The 14,387-nt window shown below is 41.2% G+C and overlaps 1 protein-coding gene across 1 annotated transcript in view; it reads left to right on the forward strand.

Annotated features, from left to right (window-relative positions):
• Positions 1–315: 315 nt before the first annotated feature.
• Positions 316–14,387, forward strand: part of NDUFA12 (NADH:ubiquinone oxidoreductase subunit A12) — a 39,193-nt gene continuing 25,121 nt past the window's right edge. The window contains exons 1-2 of the mRNA XM_053585587.1: positions 316–430; positions 1,419–1,501. Of these exons, the coding sequence (XP_053441562.1) occupies positions 345–430; positions 1,419–1,501 (169 nt within the window). The 5' untranslated portion in view covers positions 316–344. The remainder of the gene's footprint in view (positions 431–1,418; positions 1,502–14,387) is intronic.

The raw sequence follows: 14,387 nt of genomic DNA on the forward strand, positions 1-14,387 counted from the left end.
GTACCTAGGCCGTGTAAAGGTTCTTTGAAATAATCTGAACCACTTATTTTTAGACCGGGAAACTGAAGTTCCCAAAGGAGGAACCCCGGTCTGGGGAAGCCAAGTCTAGGTGAGCTTTCTACCTTACGGCCACCTGCAACATCTGAAAACTTAAATTTGCTCGGAAAGGAAACGTGCCGCTGCTATTTTGGAAGCCAAAACCTGAGCTCACCCGCTAGCTCCCACTCTGCGCAAGCGCAGAGCCATCTCCTCGTGAGGCGCGCGGAGCTCCCGGCCCCTGAGTTGCCGCTTCCGCCCGGCGGGTTTTGCGGGGCGGACCCGGGAGGCGGGGCCTGTGGGACAAGATGGAGATAGTGGAGGTCCTGAGGCGCGGGCTGCAGCAGATCCGTGGTCATGGCGGCCTCCGCGGCTATCTACGGGTATTTTTCAGGTAGGCTGCCAGCGACATGCTCTTGGCCTGTTAAAGCTGTGCTGGCTGATTTCGTGGAAAGGGGCTCCGGCTTGAATCACCTTGGAGAATCCACAGCTCTTGTCAAGGACAACTGGCCCAGTCTCTCACTTCAAATCCCCGGGCCGAGGTCTCCGTCCGGGATCTCCCGGAGACAGGACCGAAGCCTAGAGAGAGAGCTGTGACATGAGACTAAGGCATCTGGGCTGCACCCCTAACCGCGTCCACGACAAGACATTTATTCGGTGACCTTGGGAAAGTTTTTTTCCTGCACTAGCCATTAATTCCCTCTATGTAGTAAGGCGTTGGAGGAGTTCATCATAATGATCCCTACTAGTCCTGACATTCTTTGATCCCAGGAGCAGCGCGGTCCGCCGAAACCCAGGTGGAGGCCCAGAGCAGAAAGAAAGCGAGGAAACATTGTTATCATTTTAAGAAGATGAAGTACTTCGGTTTCCTGGTTAAGATTCTGTTAACTTTCGTGCCTCATGGCTTAGGGATAATAGATAGAAGTAGTTTTATAATTTGAAGATGCTCATTTGTTAGTGTAATTTAGGCAGATTAGTTGTGTTAATTTGTCTTTTCTCGTTTTGTCTGCATAATACTGCGGGAACCATGAACAGGGATTCTAGAACTTTTTTTTTTTTTTGTGGTTTTTGCCGGGGCTGGGTTTGAACCCGCCACCTCTGGCATATGGGACTGGCGCCCTACTCACTGAGCCACAGGCGCCGCCCAGGGATTCTAGAACTTTTAACCTAAAAGGTGGTTCTTCAACATTGAGTTGTGAGAGCCTGGAGATGAAAGCTGAAAGTGTACAATCTGTGACCATGCCCAGATTTTGGAAAATGACCGCCTCGTTTTCCTAGTTGATGCAGCAGCTTTTGTATCTGAAAGCTGGTACTTTGATTTTATTTCCTTTTGTGTTTTGAGCAGAGAGTCATTCTGTCTGTTTTCTTCTGGACATTCGCAGAGCAAATGATGTGAGGGTTGGTACATTAGTGGGAGAAGACAAATATGGCAACAGATACTATGAAGACAACAAGCAATTTTTTGGTGAGTGTGGTATTTATTGGTGTGAATGATGGGATTGGGATTTGATTTGAGTCTGTTTTCCATATTACGCAAGGAGTTTTTACAAAGCTCTTGAAAGGATGAAAAACTCAATAGAAATGTTTAAAGGGCTGAACACGGTGGCTCATGCCTGTAATCCTAACACTGGAAGGCCGAGGTGGGTGGATTGCTTGAGCTCACGGGTTGGAGACCAAACAGAGCCAGAGCGAGACCTCATCTCTAAAAATAGCCGGGCCTTGTGGCTGGCGCCTGTAGTCCCAGCTACTTGGAAGGCTAAGGCAAGAGAATCCCTTGAGCCCAAGAGTTGGAGGTTGCTGTGAGCTGTGATGCCTTGGTACAGAGGGCAACAAAGTGAGACTCTATCACAAAAGAAAAAGAAAGAAAAAAATTAAAAAAGATAACTAAATAGCCAGTAGAGGCATGGAAAAATACTCATCCTCACCTGTAAGTAGAGAAACACAGCTTAAAAAGACAGTATTATCTTCTTTCACCTATCAAATTTTGAAGTATTTTTCAAGCTGATAAATCCCAGTGTGGGGAAAGGCATAGGAATTATATAGGTTAATCCAGTCTTTGGAGGACAATTTGGTAATACTTGTCAAAATTTACATTGCATTTGTCCTTTGTCTTAGCACTTCTAAGAATTCATTCTACAGATATTCTTGCAAATTGAAGACACCCATCACAGCACTATTTTAGTAGTAAAATTCTTTTTTTTTTTTTTATAGAGACAGAGTCTCACTTTACTGCCCTCCGTAGAGTGCCATGGCTCACAGCAACCTCCAGCTCTTGGGCTTATGTGATTCTCTTGCCTCAGCCTCCCGAGCAGCTGGGACTATAGGCACCCGCCACAACGCCCAGCTATTTTTTTGTTGTTGCAATTTGGCCTGGGCTGGGTTTGAACCCACCACCCTCGGCATATGGGTCCGGCATCCTACTCACTGAGCCACAGGCGCCGCCCTTTAGTAGTAAATTTCTTTCTTTTTTTTTTTTTTTTTAGTAGTAAATTTCTAAAAGCAACATTAATGTACACAAGTTGGATAGTGACGAATTACATGTTTTTTAGAAAAATGTGTTGCTATTGCAAATGAGATAAATCTATAAATGTAGTAAAGAGAGATGTCAAAGATATATGTGACATAAAAAAAATCCTGTTGCAGAACAATGTTTTGTAGCCTCAAAGCGAAAAAATGTATCCTTTTTGTGTGTGTGTTAAATTTTGGAAAGAAACACAAGAAACTTAGATGGTAATATTCTGTCCCATTACTTTATACCTTGTGACCTGGTTCATTTCATTAACTTCGCTAAGCCTCAATGTTCTTATCTGTAAAGTATAAAACTAATAGTATATGTTTTATAAAGTTGTATTAAAAAATAGATGAAAAATAAATGGGAGTAGCTTATCTCAAAGTAAAGTTTCTCAGCCTCAGCCCTGTTAACACTATGGGCCAGAAAATTCCTTGTCGTGAGGAGGTGTACTATGCATTGTAGAGTGATCAGCATTGTCCCCAGCATATAAGTAACACCTTCTCCCTGCAGTTGTGACAACCAAAACTGTCTCTTATCGACACTGCAGAATTGCCCTGTTAGAACTTATGTTTGGCATCAAAAATGCTCATTAAATGTTAGCATTATTATTGGTGTGAATTGAGTATCTCTTATCTGGAATGCTTGAGATTGGAAGTGTTTTGGATATTTTTTCCAGATTTTAGAATATTTACCTCATTTTTTAATTTAATTTAATTTTATTTGAGACAGAGTCTCACTTTGTTGCCTTGGGTAGATTATCATGGCATCAACCTCAAACTCTTGGCCTCAAGAAATCCTCTTGCTCAGCCTCCCTAGTGGCTGGGACTACAGGCCCCTGCCACAACTCCTGGCTATTTTTTTTTATTTTTTATTTTTTTATTTTTGAGATATGGGGTCTCAGTCTAGCTCAGGCTGGTCTCGAATTCCTGAGCTCAGGTGATCCACTCACCTCGGCCTCCCAGAGTGCTAGGACTACAGGTGTGAGCCACCACACTCAGCCAGATTTTGGATTTTGGAATAGGGATACTCAACCTCTACTTTTTCGAATTGTGGAAATTTTTTTCCCTGTATACATTTGTTACTTTTATAACAATAAAATTTGTCTTGATTGCAATGAAAAATATCAGAGGAGAAAATGATTAGTCTTCATCCAGGGAACAGTCTATAATGTGAAATAAAACTGGCCTGGCATTTATTGAGTGCTTATTACGTGCTAGATTCTGTGCTAAGCAAATAGCATACATTGTCCTATTTAATCTTCAACATCCTCTTGGGGAAGGTACTTTATTCTTCCATCTCCCCGTTTTACAGATGGAAAAACTAAGTCATTGAGCAGTTAGGAATATTTCTTAGAAGTATGTTAACTGTGTGGTTGCATTAGAAGCATGTTGGTCCTAAAGAAGTAAACGACAACGTATGTACTTTATAACCATGATACTTTTATACGGTTTTTTTTGTTTATTTGTTTGTTTTGAGACAGAACCTCACTCTGGCGCCCTCGCACCATGGGTAGGGTGTCATGGCATCATAACTCACAGTAACCTCAAACTTTGGGCTAAAGCAGTCCTCTTGCCTCAGCCTCCTAAATAGTTGGAACAACAGGCATATGCCTTGATGCCTGGTTAATTTTTCTTTTCTTTCTTTGTTTTTTTTTTTTTTTTTTTTGAGATAGAGCCTCATTTTGTTTCCCTGGATAGAGTGCTATGGCATCATCGTAGCTCACAGCAACCCCAAATGCTTGGGCTCAAATGATCATCTTGCCTTAGCCTTCTGAGTCTAGCCTTGACACTCGGCTAGTTTTTCTATTTCTGTTTTTTCAGTAGAGATGGGGCTCTCTTCTATTTCTGTTTTTTTAGTAGAGATGGGGCTCTCTCGTTCAGGCTGGTCTTAAACTCCTGAACTCAGGAGATCTGCCCTCCTGGGCTTCCCAGAGTGCTAGGATTACAGGTGTGAGACACCGTGCCCACCTCATAATACTTTTAATACTCACAAAAATTATAGAATTTTGGGAGGCGCCTGTGGCTCAAAGGAGTAGGGCGCCGGCCCCATATGCTGGAGGTGGTGCGTTTAAATCCAGCCCTGGCCAAAAACTACAAAAAAAAAAAAAAAAAAAAAAAAATTATAGAATTTTAGGCTCGGTGCCTATAGCTCAAGTGGCTAAGGTGCCAGCCACATCCACCAGAATCGGCAGGTTTGAATCCAGCCTAGGCCTATCAAACAACAATGACAACTACAACCAAAAAATAGCCAGGCGTTATGGTGGGCGCCTGTAGTCGCAGCTACTTGGGAGGCTGAGCAAGAGAATCACTTAAGCCCAGGAGTTGGAAGTTGCTGTGAGCAGTGATGCCATGGCACCCTACCTAGGGTGATGGCTTGAGTCTGTCTCAAAAAAAAAAAAAAAAATTACAGAATTTTAGACCTGGAGTAGATGTGAAGAGATTATCTAAAAACTATTGTTTTATGGATAAAGAAAGTGAGACTCAAAGAATTGTCTAAATTAGAGGAACTTACTCAGGTAACACAAGTAGTGGCAGAGCCACCGGCGGCAATATTTTTTCTACTCATCATTTTATTGTTACAAGTTATAATATTAAATTCCATCTTCTGTCCCTTTCTTCTTTCCTCATATTGGAAATAACTTTATTTTTATTAATTTTTAAAAATTTACAAATACTACTATAAAACATTAAAATCTAGTGTATGAAGTAAAAATGAAAACTCCCCTTGTAATTTTACAACTCTTTTAATGGTTTAGCCTGTATAGATATTTAAGATTCTCTAATGAATATATAAACTTAACATTTGACCCTTGAACAATAAGAGTTTGAAATGTGTGGGTTCACTTATGAGGATTTTTTGGGGGGACTAAATATGGATTGAAAATACAACAGAATCTCTGTAAATTGACTGCCCAAGGGAGTTAAACAAACGAATCAACATACAGAGGTTGTCAGTACAGGCTTACTGTACTGATATGTACATATGGTGCATGTTCAGTCTATAAGTTACTCAACTTGGGAGGTTCTACTGTACTGTTTTCCCAGATGTGAAGTACACTTATATGGAGGGCTGATTTTTCATATAGGCAGTTTCTACAGAGCTGATTATGACACTTGAGTATGCGTAGATACTGGTATACGCGAGAGTCCTACAACTAGTCTCCTGATTATACTGAGATATGACTGTACTTTTCTTTTAAATTCACAGGATTATGTTATGCATGTTTGTACCGTTTTTTGTTTGTTTGTTTGAGGCAGGGTCTCGGCTTTGTTACCTAGGCTAGAGTGCTGTGGCATCATCATAACTCACAGCAACCTCAAACTCTTGGGCTCAAGTGATCCTCCTTCCACAGCCTCCTAAGTAGCTGAGACTACAGGTTCACACCACCATGTACAGCTAATTTTTCTATTTTTAGTAGAAATAGGGTCTCTCTGTGTTGCCCAACTGGTCTTAATCTGCTTACCTCAAGGATCCTCCTACCTCCTAAAGTGCTAGGACTAAAGGTGTGAGCCACTGTGCCCCCCCATTATGTATGTTTATAAATTGAAACATCTTTACTTTAAACCTGGGCCATTTTTCCATATTAGTAAGCTAGATGTATCCACAGCATTCTGTTTTTACTTGGAGAGCTGTTTGTGTTTTTCTATTTAAAAAAATTTCACAACATTCTTTTCATATTTTTAATTAATTTTTTTTTTTTTTTTAGAGACAGAGTCTTACTTTATTGCCCTGGGTAGAGTGCCATGGCATCACAGCCGACAGCAACCTACAACTCCTGGGCTTAGGCGATTCTCTTGCCTCAGCCTCCTGAGTAGCTGGGACTACAGGTGCTCGTCACAACGCCCAGCAATTTTTTTGTTGCAGTTTTGCCAGGGCCGGGTTCAAACCCGCCACCCTCGGTATATGGGGCCAGCACCCTACCCACTGAGCCATAGGCGCTGCCCAACACAGCATTCTTTCTATTTTTTTCTTTTTTTTTTTTTTTTATAGAGACAGAGTCTCACTTCATGGCCCTCAGTAGAGTGCCGTGGCCTCACACAGCTCACAGCAACCTCCAACTCCTGGGCTTAAGTGATTCTCTTGCCTCAGCTTCCCAAGTAGCTGGGACTACAGGCGCCTGCCACAACACCTGGCTATTTTTTGGTTGCAGTTTGGCCGGGGCTGGGTTTGAACCCGCCACCCTCGGTATATGGGGCTGGCGCCTAACCGACTGAGCCACAGGCACTGCCCACAGCATTCTTTCTAATAGCAACACAATATTCCACTGATGGAAGAAACCATTATTTTTTCAAACATTTCACTATTGACATTTAGGTTGCCTTTGACTTTTTGCTATTAAAAATACTGCGGTAGGCCAGGCACAGTGGCTCATGCCTATAATCCTAGCACTTTAGGAGGCTGAGGTAGGTAGATTGCTTGAGCTCAGGAGTTTGAGAACTGCCGAGCAAGAGCAATACTTCATCTCTACTAAAAATAGAAAAAACTAGACAGGTGTTGTGGCAGACCCCTGTAGTCCCAGCTATTCCGGAGGCTGAGGCAAAAGGATAGCTTGAGCCCAAGAGTTTGAGGTTGCCGTGAGCTACATTAATACCATGGCACTCTACCCAACACGATAGAGTGAGGCTCTGTCTCAAAAAATAAATGATACTTATAATGCTGTAGGATGCTTGCTTATAATGACATTTGCTAATTCTCCAGTATAAACATTTAACATTTTGAGAGAAAGGTACATATTGTAAGATTGTTAAGGTCAACTCCATCATCATAGCCTGAATCTATTGTCATGGCCTAAATTGTGAAAACCTTTCCAAGGTCTCTTCATTTGCCTGCACATTCCCCTGCCTCACTAGAAGGTAGTTTACCTTCACTTAGCTATTTTCAGGATTGATTTCTCATAGGGGTCCTCAAACTATGGCCGCGGGCCACATGCGGCGGTATGATTATATTTGTTCCGGTTTTGTTTTTTGACTTCAAAATAAGACATGTGCAGTGTGCATAGGAATTTGTTCATTGTTTTGTTTTTTTTTTTTTGTTTTTTTTTGTGGTTTTTGGCCAGGGCTAGGCTTGAACCTGCCACCTCTGGCATATGGGACCGGAGCCCTACTCCTTGAGCCACAGGCGCCGCCCTCATTGTTTTTTTTTTTTAAACTATAGTCCAGCCCTCCAACGGTCTGAGGGACAGTGAACTGGCCCCCTGTTTTAAAAGTTTGAGGACCCCTGCGTCTGAAAGAAGCAGCAAAGGTGCTTTGCTGCTCTGCTGTGATGGCAGCTAGGCTATTGATAAAACCTTACTACACACTTCCTAGAGTTTGCCTTTACTAATGCACCCACAGTGTTAATTTCTCTAAAATTTCTCTTATGTGAGAGAATATAAAAGTCTTTTATTAACATAAAGGTTGTCTTCTTTGATATTATGTATTTATACTTTTTTTTTTTTGTAGAGACAGAGTCTCACTGTACCGCCCTCGGGTAGAGTGCCGTGGCGTCACACGGCTCACAGCAACCTCTAACTCTTGGGCTTACGCGATTCTCTTGCCTCAGCCTCCCGAGCAGCTGGGACTACAGGCGCCCGCCACAACGCCAGGCTATTTTTTTGTTGCAGTTTGGCTGGGGCTGGGTTTGAACCCGCCACCCTCAGCATATGGGGCCGGCGCCCTACTCACTGAGTCACAGGCGCCGCCCTACTGTTTTTTTTTTTAATTGTTGGGGATTCATTCAGGGTACAATAAGCCAGGTTATACTGATTGCAATTTTAGGTAAAGTCCCTCTCGTAATTGTGTCTTGCCCCCAGAAGGTGTGGCACACACCAAGGCCCCACACCTCTCCCACCTTCCCTCTCTCTACTCTTCCTTTCCCCCCTCTCCTTCCTTCTTTCTCTCTCTGCTCTCCCCTTCCCCAACGCCTACTGTGACCTTACTGTTTTTTCTTGTCCTCATATCAAAATTGAGTACATAGGATTCATGCTTCTCCATTCTTATGATGGTTTACTAAGAATAATGTCTTCCACTTCCATCCAGGTTAATACGAAGGATGTAAAGTTTCCATTTTTTTTTAATAGCTGAATAGTATTCCATGGTGTCATAGTATTCCACATATACCACAGCTTGTTAATCCATTCCTGGGTTGGTGGTCATTTAGGCTGTTTCCACATTTTGGCAATTGTAAATTGAGCTGCAATAAACAGTCTAGTACAAGTGTCCTTATGATAAAAGGATTTTTTTCCTGGGTAGATGCCCAGTAATGGGATTGCAGGATCAAATGGGAGGTCTAGCTTGAGTGCTTTGAGGTTTCTCCATACTTCCTTCCAGAAAGGTTGTACTAGTTTGCAGTCCCACCAGCAGTGTAAAAGTGTTCCCTTCTCTCCACATCCACGCCAGCATCTGCAGTTTTGAGATTTTGTGATGTGGGCCATTCTCACTGGGGTTAGATGATATCTCAGGGTTGTTTTGATTTGCATTTCTCTAATAGAAAGGGATGATGAACATTTTTTCATATGTTTATTAGCCATTTGTCTTCTTTAGAGAAGGTTCTATTCATGTCTCTTGCCCATTGATATATGGGATTGTTGGCTTTTTTCATGTGGATTAATTTGAGTTCTCTATAGATCCTAGTTATCAAGCTTTTGTCTGATTCAAAATATGCAACTATCCTTTCCCATTGTGTAGGATGTCCCTGTGCTTTGGTTGTTGTCTCCTTAGCTGTACAGAAGGTTTTCAGTTTAATGAAGTCCTATTTGTTTATTTTTGTTGTTGTTGTTGCAATTGCCATGGCAGTCTTCATGAAGTCTTCCCCCAGGCCAATATCTTCCAGTGTTTTTCCTATGCTTTCTTTGAGGATTTTTATTGTTTCATGCCTTAAATTTAAGTCCTTTATCCATCTTGAATCAATTTTTGTGAGTGGGGAAAGATGTGGGTCCAGTTTCAGTCTTTTACATGTGGATATCCAGTTCTCCCAACACCATTTATTGAATAAGGAGTCTTTCCCCCAAGGTATGTTCTTGTTTGGTTTATCAAAGATTAGGTGGTTGTAAGATGTTAGTTTCATTTCCTGGTCTTCTATTGGATTCCAAATGTCTGTGTCTCTATTTTTGTGCCAGTACCATGCTGTCTTGACCACTATGGCTTTGTAGTACAGACTAAAATCTGGTATGGTATTGCCCCAGCTTTATTTTTATTATTAAGAACTGCCTTAGTTGGGCGGCGCCTGTGGCTCAGTCGGTAAGGCGCCGGCCCCATATACCGAGGGTGGCGGGTTCAAACCCGGCCCCGGCCGAACTGCAGCCAAAAAATGGCCGGGCGTTGTGGCGGGCGCCTGTAGTCCCAGCTACTCGGGAGGCTGAGGCAAGAGAATCGCTTAAGCCCAGGAGTTGGAGGTTGCTGTGAGCTGTGTGAGGCCACGGCACTCTACCGAGGGCCATAAAGTGAGACTCTGTCTCTACAAAAAAAAAAAAAAAAAAGAACTGCCTTAGCTATACGGGGTTTTTTCTGGTTCCGTACAAAATGCAGAATCATTTTTTTCAAATCTTGAAAGTACAATGTTGGTATTTTAATAGGAATGACATTGAATAGGTAGATTGCTTTGGGAAGTATAGACATTTTAACAATGTTGATTCTTCCCGTCCATGAGCATGGTATGTTCTTCCATGTGTTAATATCCTCTGTTATTTCCTTTGAGGATTTCATAATTTTCTTTATAGAGGTCCTTCACCTCCTTCGTTAGGTATATTCCTAGGTATTTCATTTTCTTTGAAACTGTGGTGAAGGGAGTTGTGTCCTTAATTATCTTCTCATCTTGACTGTTATTGGCGTATACAAAGGCAACTGACTTGTGGACATTGATTTTTATATCCTGAAACATTACTGTATTTTTTTTTTTATGTTTTTCTTTCTTTTTTTTTGTGTGTGTGTGTGTTTTTTTGGCCGGCGCTGGGTTTGAACCCACCAGCTCTGGCATGTGGGACTGGCGCCCTACTCCTTGAGCCACAGGCGCCACCCATTAGTATTTTTTGATGACTTCCAGGAGTCTTATGGTTGAGTCTCTCAAAGAGGGAGAGTTTGACCTCCTCTGCTCCTATTTGCATTGCCTTTATTTCCTTGTCTTGCCTAATTGTATTGGCTAGAACTTCCAGCACTATGTTGAATAGTAAAGGTGACAGGACAACCTTGTCTGGTTCCAGTTCTAAGAGGAAAAGCTTTCAGTTTTACTCCATTCAGTAAAATATTAGCTGTGGGTTTGTCATAGATAGCTTCAATCAGTTTCAGAGATGTGCCACCTTCAGTGTTCTAATTAGAAAAGGATGCTGGATTTTATCGAATGCTTTTTCTGTATCTATTGAGAGGATCATATGATCTTTATTTTTGCCTCTGTTAATATGGTGATAACATTTATGGACTTGCATATGTTAAACCAGCCTTTCATCCCTGGGATGAAACCTACTTGATCATCATGTATGACTTTTTTAATGATAAGCTGTAATCTATTGGCTAGAATTTTGTTGAGAATTTTTGCGTTTATATTCATGAGCGAAATTGGTCTGAAATTCTCCTTTTTGGTTGGGTCTTTTCCTGGTTTTGGTATCAGGGTGATGTTTGCTTCATAGAACATGTTGGGGAAGATTCCTTCTTCCTCAGTTTTTTGGAATAATTTCTGCAGTACAGGAATAAGCTCTTTCTTAAAGGTTTGATAGAATTCTGGTGTGAAGCCATCTGGACCAGGGCATTTTTTGGTTGGAAGCTTTTTTATTGTTTCTTAATCTCAGTGCTTGAAATTGGTCTGTTCAGGAGCTCTATTTCTTCCTGGCCAAGTCTAGGGAGAGGGTGTGATTCCAAATATTGATCCATTTCCTTCACATTGTCAAATTTCTGGGCATAGCGTTTTTGGTAGTATTCAGAGATGATCTTTTGTATCTCTGTGGGATCAGTTATATCCCCTTTATCATTTCTGATTGAGGTTACTAGAGATTTTACTTTTCTTTTTTTTTTTTTTTTATTTGTAGAGACAGAGTCTCACTTTATGGCCCTCAGTAGAGTGCTATGGCATCACACAGCTCACAGCAACCTCCAACTCCTGGGCTTAAGCGATTCTCTTGCCTCAGCCTCCCAAGTAGCTGGGACTACAGGCGCCCGCCACAACGCCCACCTATTTTTTGGTTGCAGTTCAGCCAGGGCCGGGCTTGAACCCGCCACCCTAGGTATACGGGGCCGGCGCCTTACCAACTGAGCCACAGGCGCCGCCCGAGATTTTATTTTTCTTGTTAGTCTGGCCAATGGTTTGTCTATTTTATTTATTTTTCAAAAAAACCAACTCCTTGTTTCGTTAATAATCTGAATGATTGTTTTGTTTTCAATTTCATTGATCTCTGATTTGATTTTGGATATTTCTTTTCTTCTACTGAGTTTAGGCTTAGATTGTTCTTCTTTTTCCAAGTCCATAAGATCTCTTGTGAGATTGTTGATGTGCTCTCTTTCTATTTTTCGAATGTAGGCATCTAAAGCGATGAATTTTCCTCTCAAAACTGCTTTTGCAGTATCCCACAGGTTTTGGTAGCTTGTGTCTTCATTATTGTTACGCTCAAGGAAGTTAATGATTTCCTGTTTTATTTCTTCCTGCACCCATCTGTTATTCAACAGAAGATTGTTTAATTTCCATGCCTTTGTGTGGGGTTGAACATTTTTGTTAGAGTTGAGTTCCACCTTTAGTACCTTATGGTCTGAGAAGGCACAAGGTAAAATTTCAATTCTTTTGATTCTGTTGATATTTGTTTTGTGTCCCAGGATATGATCAATTTTGGAGAATTTTCCATGGGGTGATGAGAAGAATGTGTATTCTTTATCTTTGGGATAGAGTGTTGTATATGCGGCTATCAAGCACAGTTATTCTAGGGTCACATTTAAATCTCCTATATCTTTGTTTAATTTCTGTTTAGAGGATCTGTCCAGCTCTGTAAGAAGAGTGTTAAAGTTATTATGGTATTATGGGATACCATATTGCTCAGACTGAGTAAGGTCTGTTTCAAGAATCTGGGAGCATTTAAATTGGGTACATAAATATTTAGAATTGAAATGTCTTCTTGTTGTATTTTTCCCTTGACCAATATAAAGTGACCATCTTTGTCTTTTTTGGCTTTAGTTGCTTTAAATCCACATGTATCTGAAAATAAGATTGCAACTCCTCTTTTCTTCTGAATTCCATTTGCCTGAAAAATTGTCTCCCAACCCTTGACTCAGAGCTTTAATTTGTCTTTTGAAGCCAGGTGTGTTTCTTGCAGACAGCAAATGGATGGCTTGTGTTTTTTAATCCAGTCAGCCAATCTGTGTCTCTTCAGTGGGGCATTCAAGCCATTAACATTTATTGAGATAATTGATAAGTGTGGTAGTTTTCTATTCATCTTATTTTGTGAGAGTCCATTGCTTAGTTTTATCTTTTGCATCCGTGTGGAGGTTAGGTTCTGTCTTTTAATTTCTGAGTTTTTACTTTGCTGCTGATCCATTGTGGTGGTCAGTGTGCAGAACAGGTTGAAGTGTTTCCTGTAGAGCTGGTCTTGTTGTGGCGAATTTCCTCAATGGTTGTATATCCGTAAATGATTTGATTTCTCCGTCAATTTTAAAGCTTAGCTTAGCAGGGTACAAAATTCTGAGCTGGAAATTGTTCTGTTTAAGTAGATTAAAGGTAGATGACCATTGTCTTCTTGCTTGGAAAGTTTCATTAGAGAAGTCTGCGGTCACTGATGGATTTGCCCCTGTAGGTCAACTGGCGCTTACTTCTGGCAGCTTGCAGAATCATTTCTTTTGTCTTGACTTTGGACGGGTTCATCACAATGTGTCTTGGAGAAGCTCGGTTAGAGTTGAGGTGACCTGGGGTCTGATATCCTTCTGAAAGCAGTGTGTCAGAATCTTTGGTGATATTTGGGAAATTTTCTTTTATAATATTCTCTAGTATGGCTTCCATTCCTCTGGGGCATTCTTCTTCCCCTTCTGGGATTCCTATAACTCGTATGTTGGAACGCTTCATAAAATCCCATAATTCTGACAGTGAACATTCTGCTTTCTCTCTTCTTTTCTGCCTCTTTTACTATCTGAGTTATCTCAAGAACTTTGTCTTCTACCTCTGAAATTCTTTCTTCTGCATGGTCTAACCTGTTGCTGATACTTTCCATTGCATCTTTAAGTTCCCTGATTGACTGTTTCATTTCCTTCAGCTCTGCTATATCCTTTTTATATTCTTCATAGCGTTCATCTCTTATTTGATTCTGTTTTTGGATTTCCTTTTGGTTATTTTCCACTTTATTAGCAGTTTCCTTTATTGTTTCCATCATTTCCTTCATTGTTTTCATCATGTGTGTTCTAAATTCCCTGTCATTCCTAACATTTCTTTATAGGTAGAATCCTGTGCAGTAGCTACCTCATGGTCCCTTGGCAGGGTTGTTCTGTACTGGTTCTTCTTGGTGCCTGGAGTTTTCTGCTGATTCTTCCTCATGAGTGATTTCTTTTATCTGTTTCCTTGCCCTAATTTTCCTTTCACTTCTCTTGCTCTTTAAGTTCCCATACCCATGGACTAAGGTTTTGATGAGTCCTTTTGGTACAGGACCAGAAAGATGAGATGGTTGAATAGCAAGAAGGGATAAAAGAAAGAAAGAATGAAAAGAAAATAGAGAAAGGAGAGGGGGTGGTGGGTAAAAGAGAATATTGACAAAAAGAAGAGAGGCACAGAAAGAGGAAGACAGAGCAATATAGGTGTACAGTAGGGTACTTTGACACAATCTTAATAAAAACCCAACCTTTGGGTGTGCCTGGTTGGATGGTTCCCTTGAGGTCAGCAGCTCTTTGCTAACCTGATTGGA

Source organism: Nycticebus coucang, chromosome 3 (genome assembly GCF_027406575.1).
Source record: "Nycticebus coucang isolate mNycCou1 chromosome 3, mNycCou1.pri, whole genome shotgun sequence".
Lineage (NCBI taxonomy): Eukaryota > Metazoa > Chordata > Mammalia > Primates > Lorisidae > Nycticebus > Nycticebus coucang.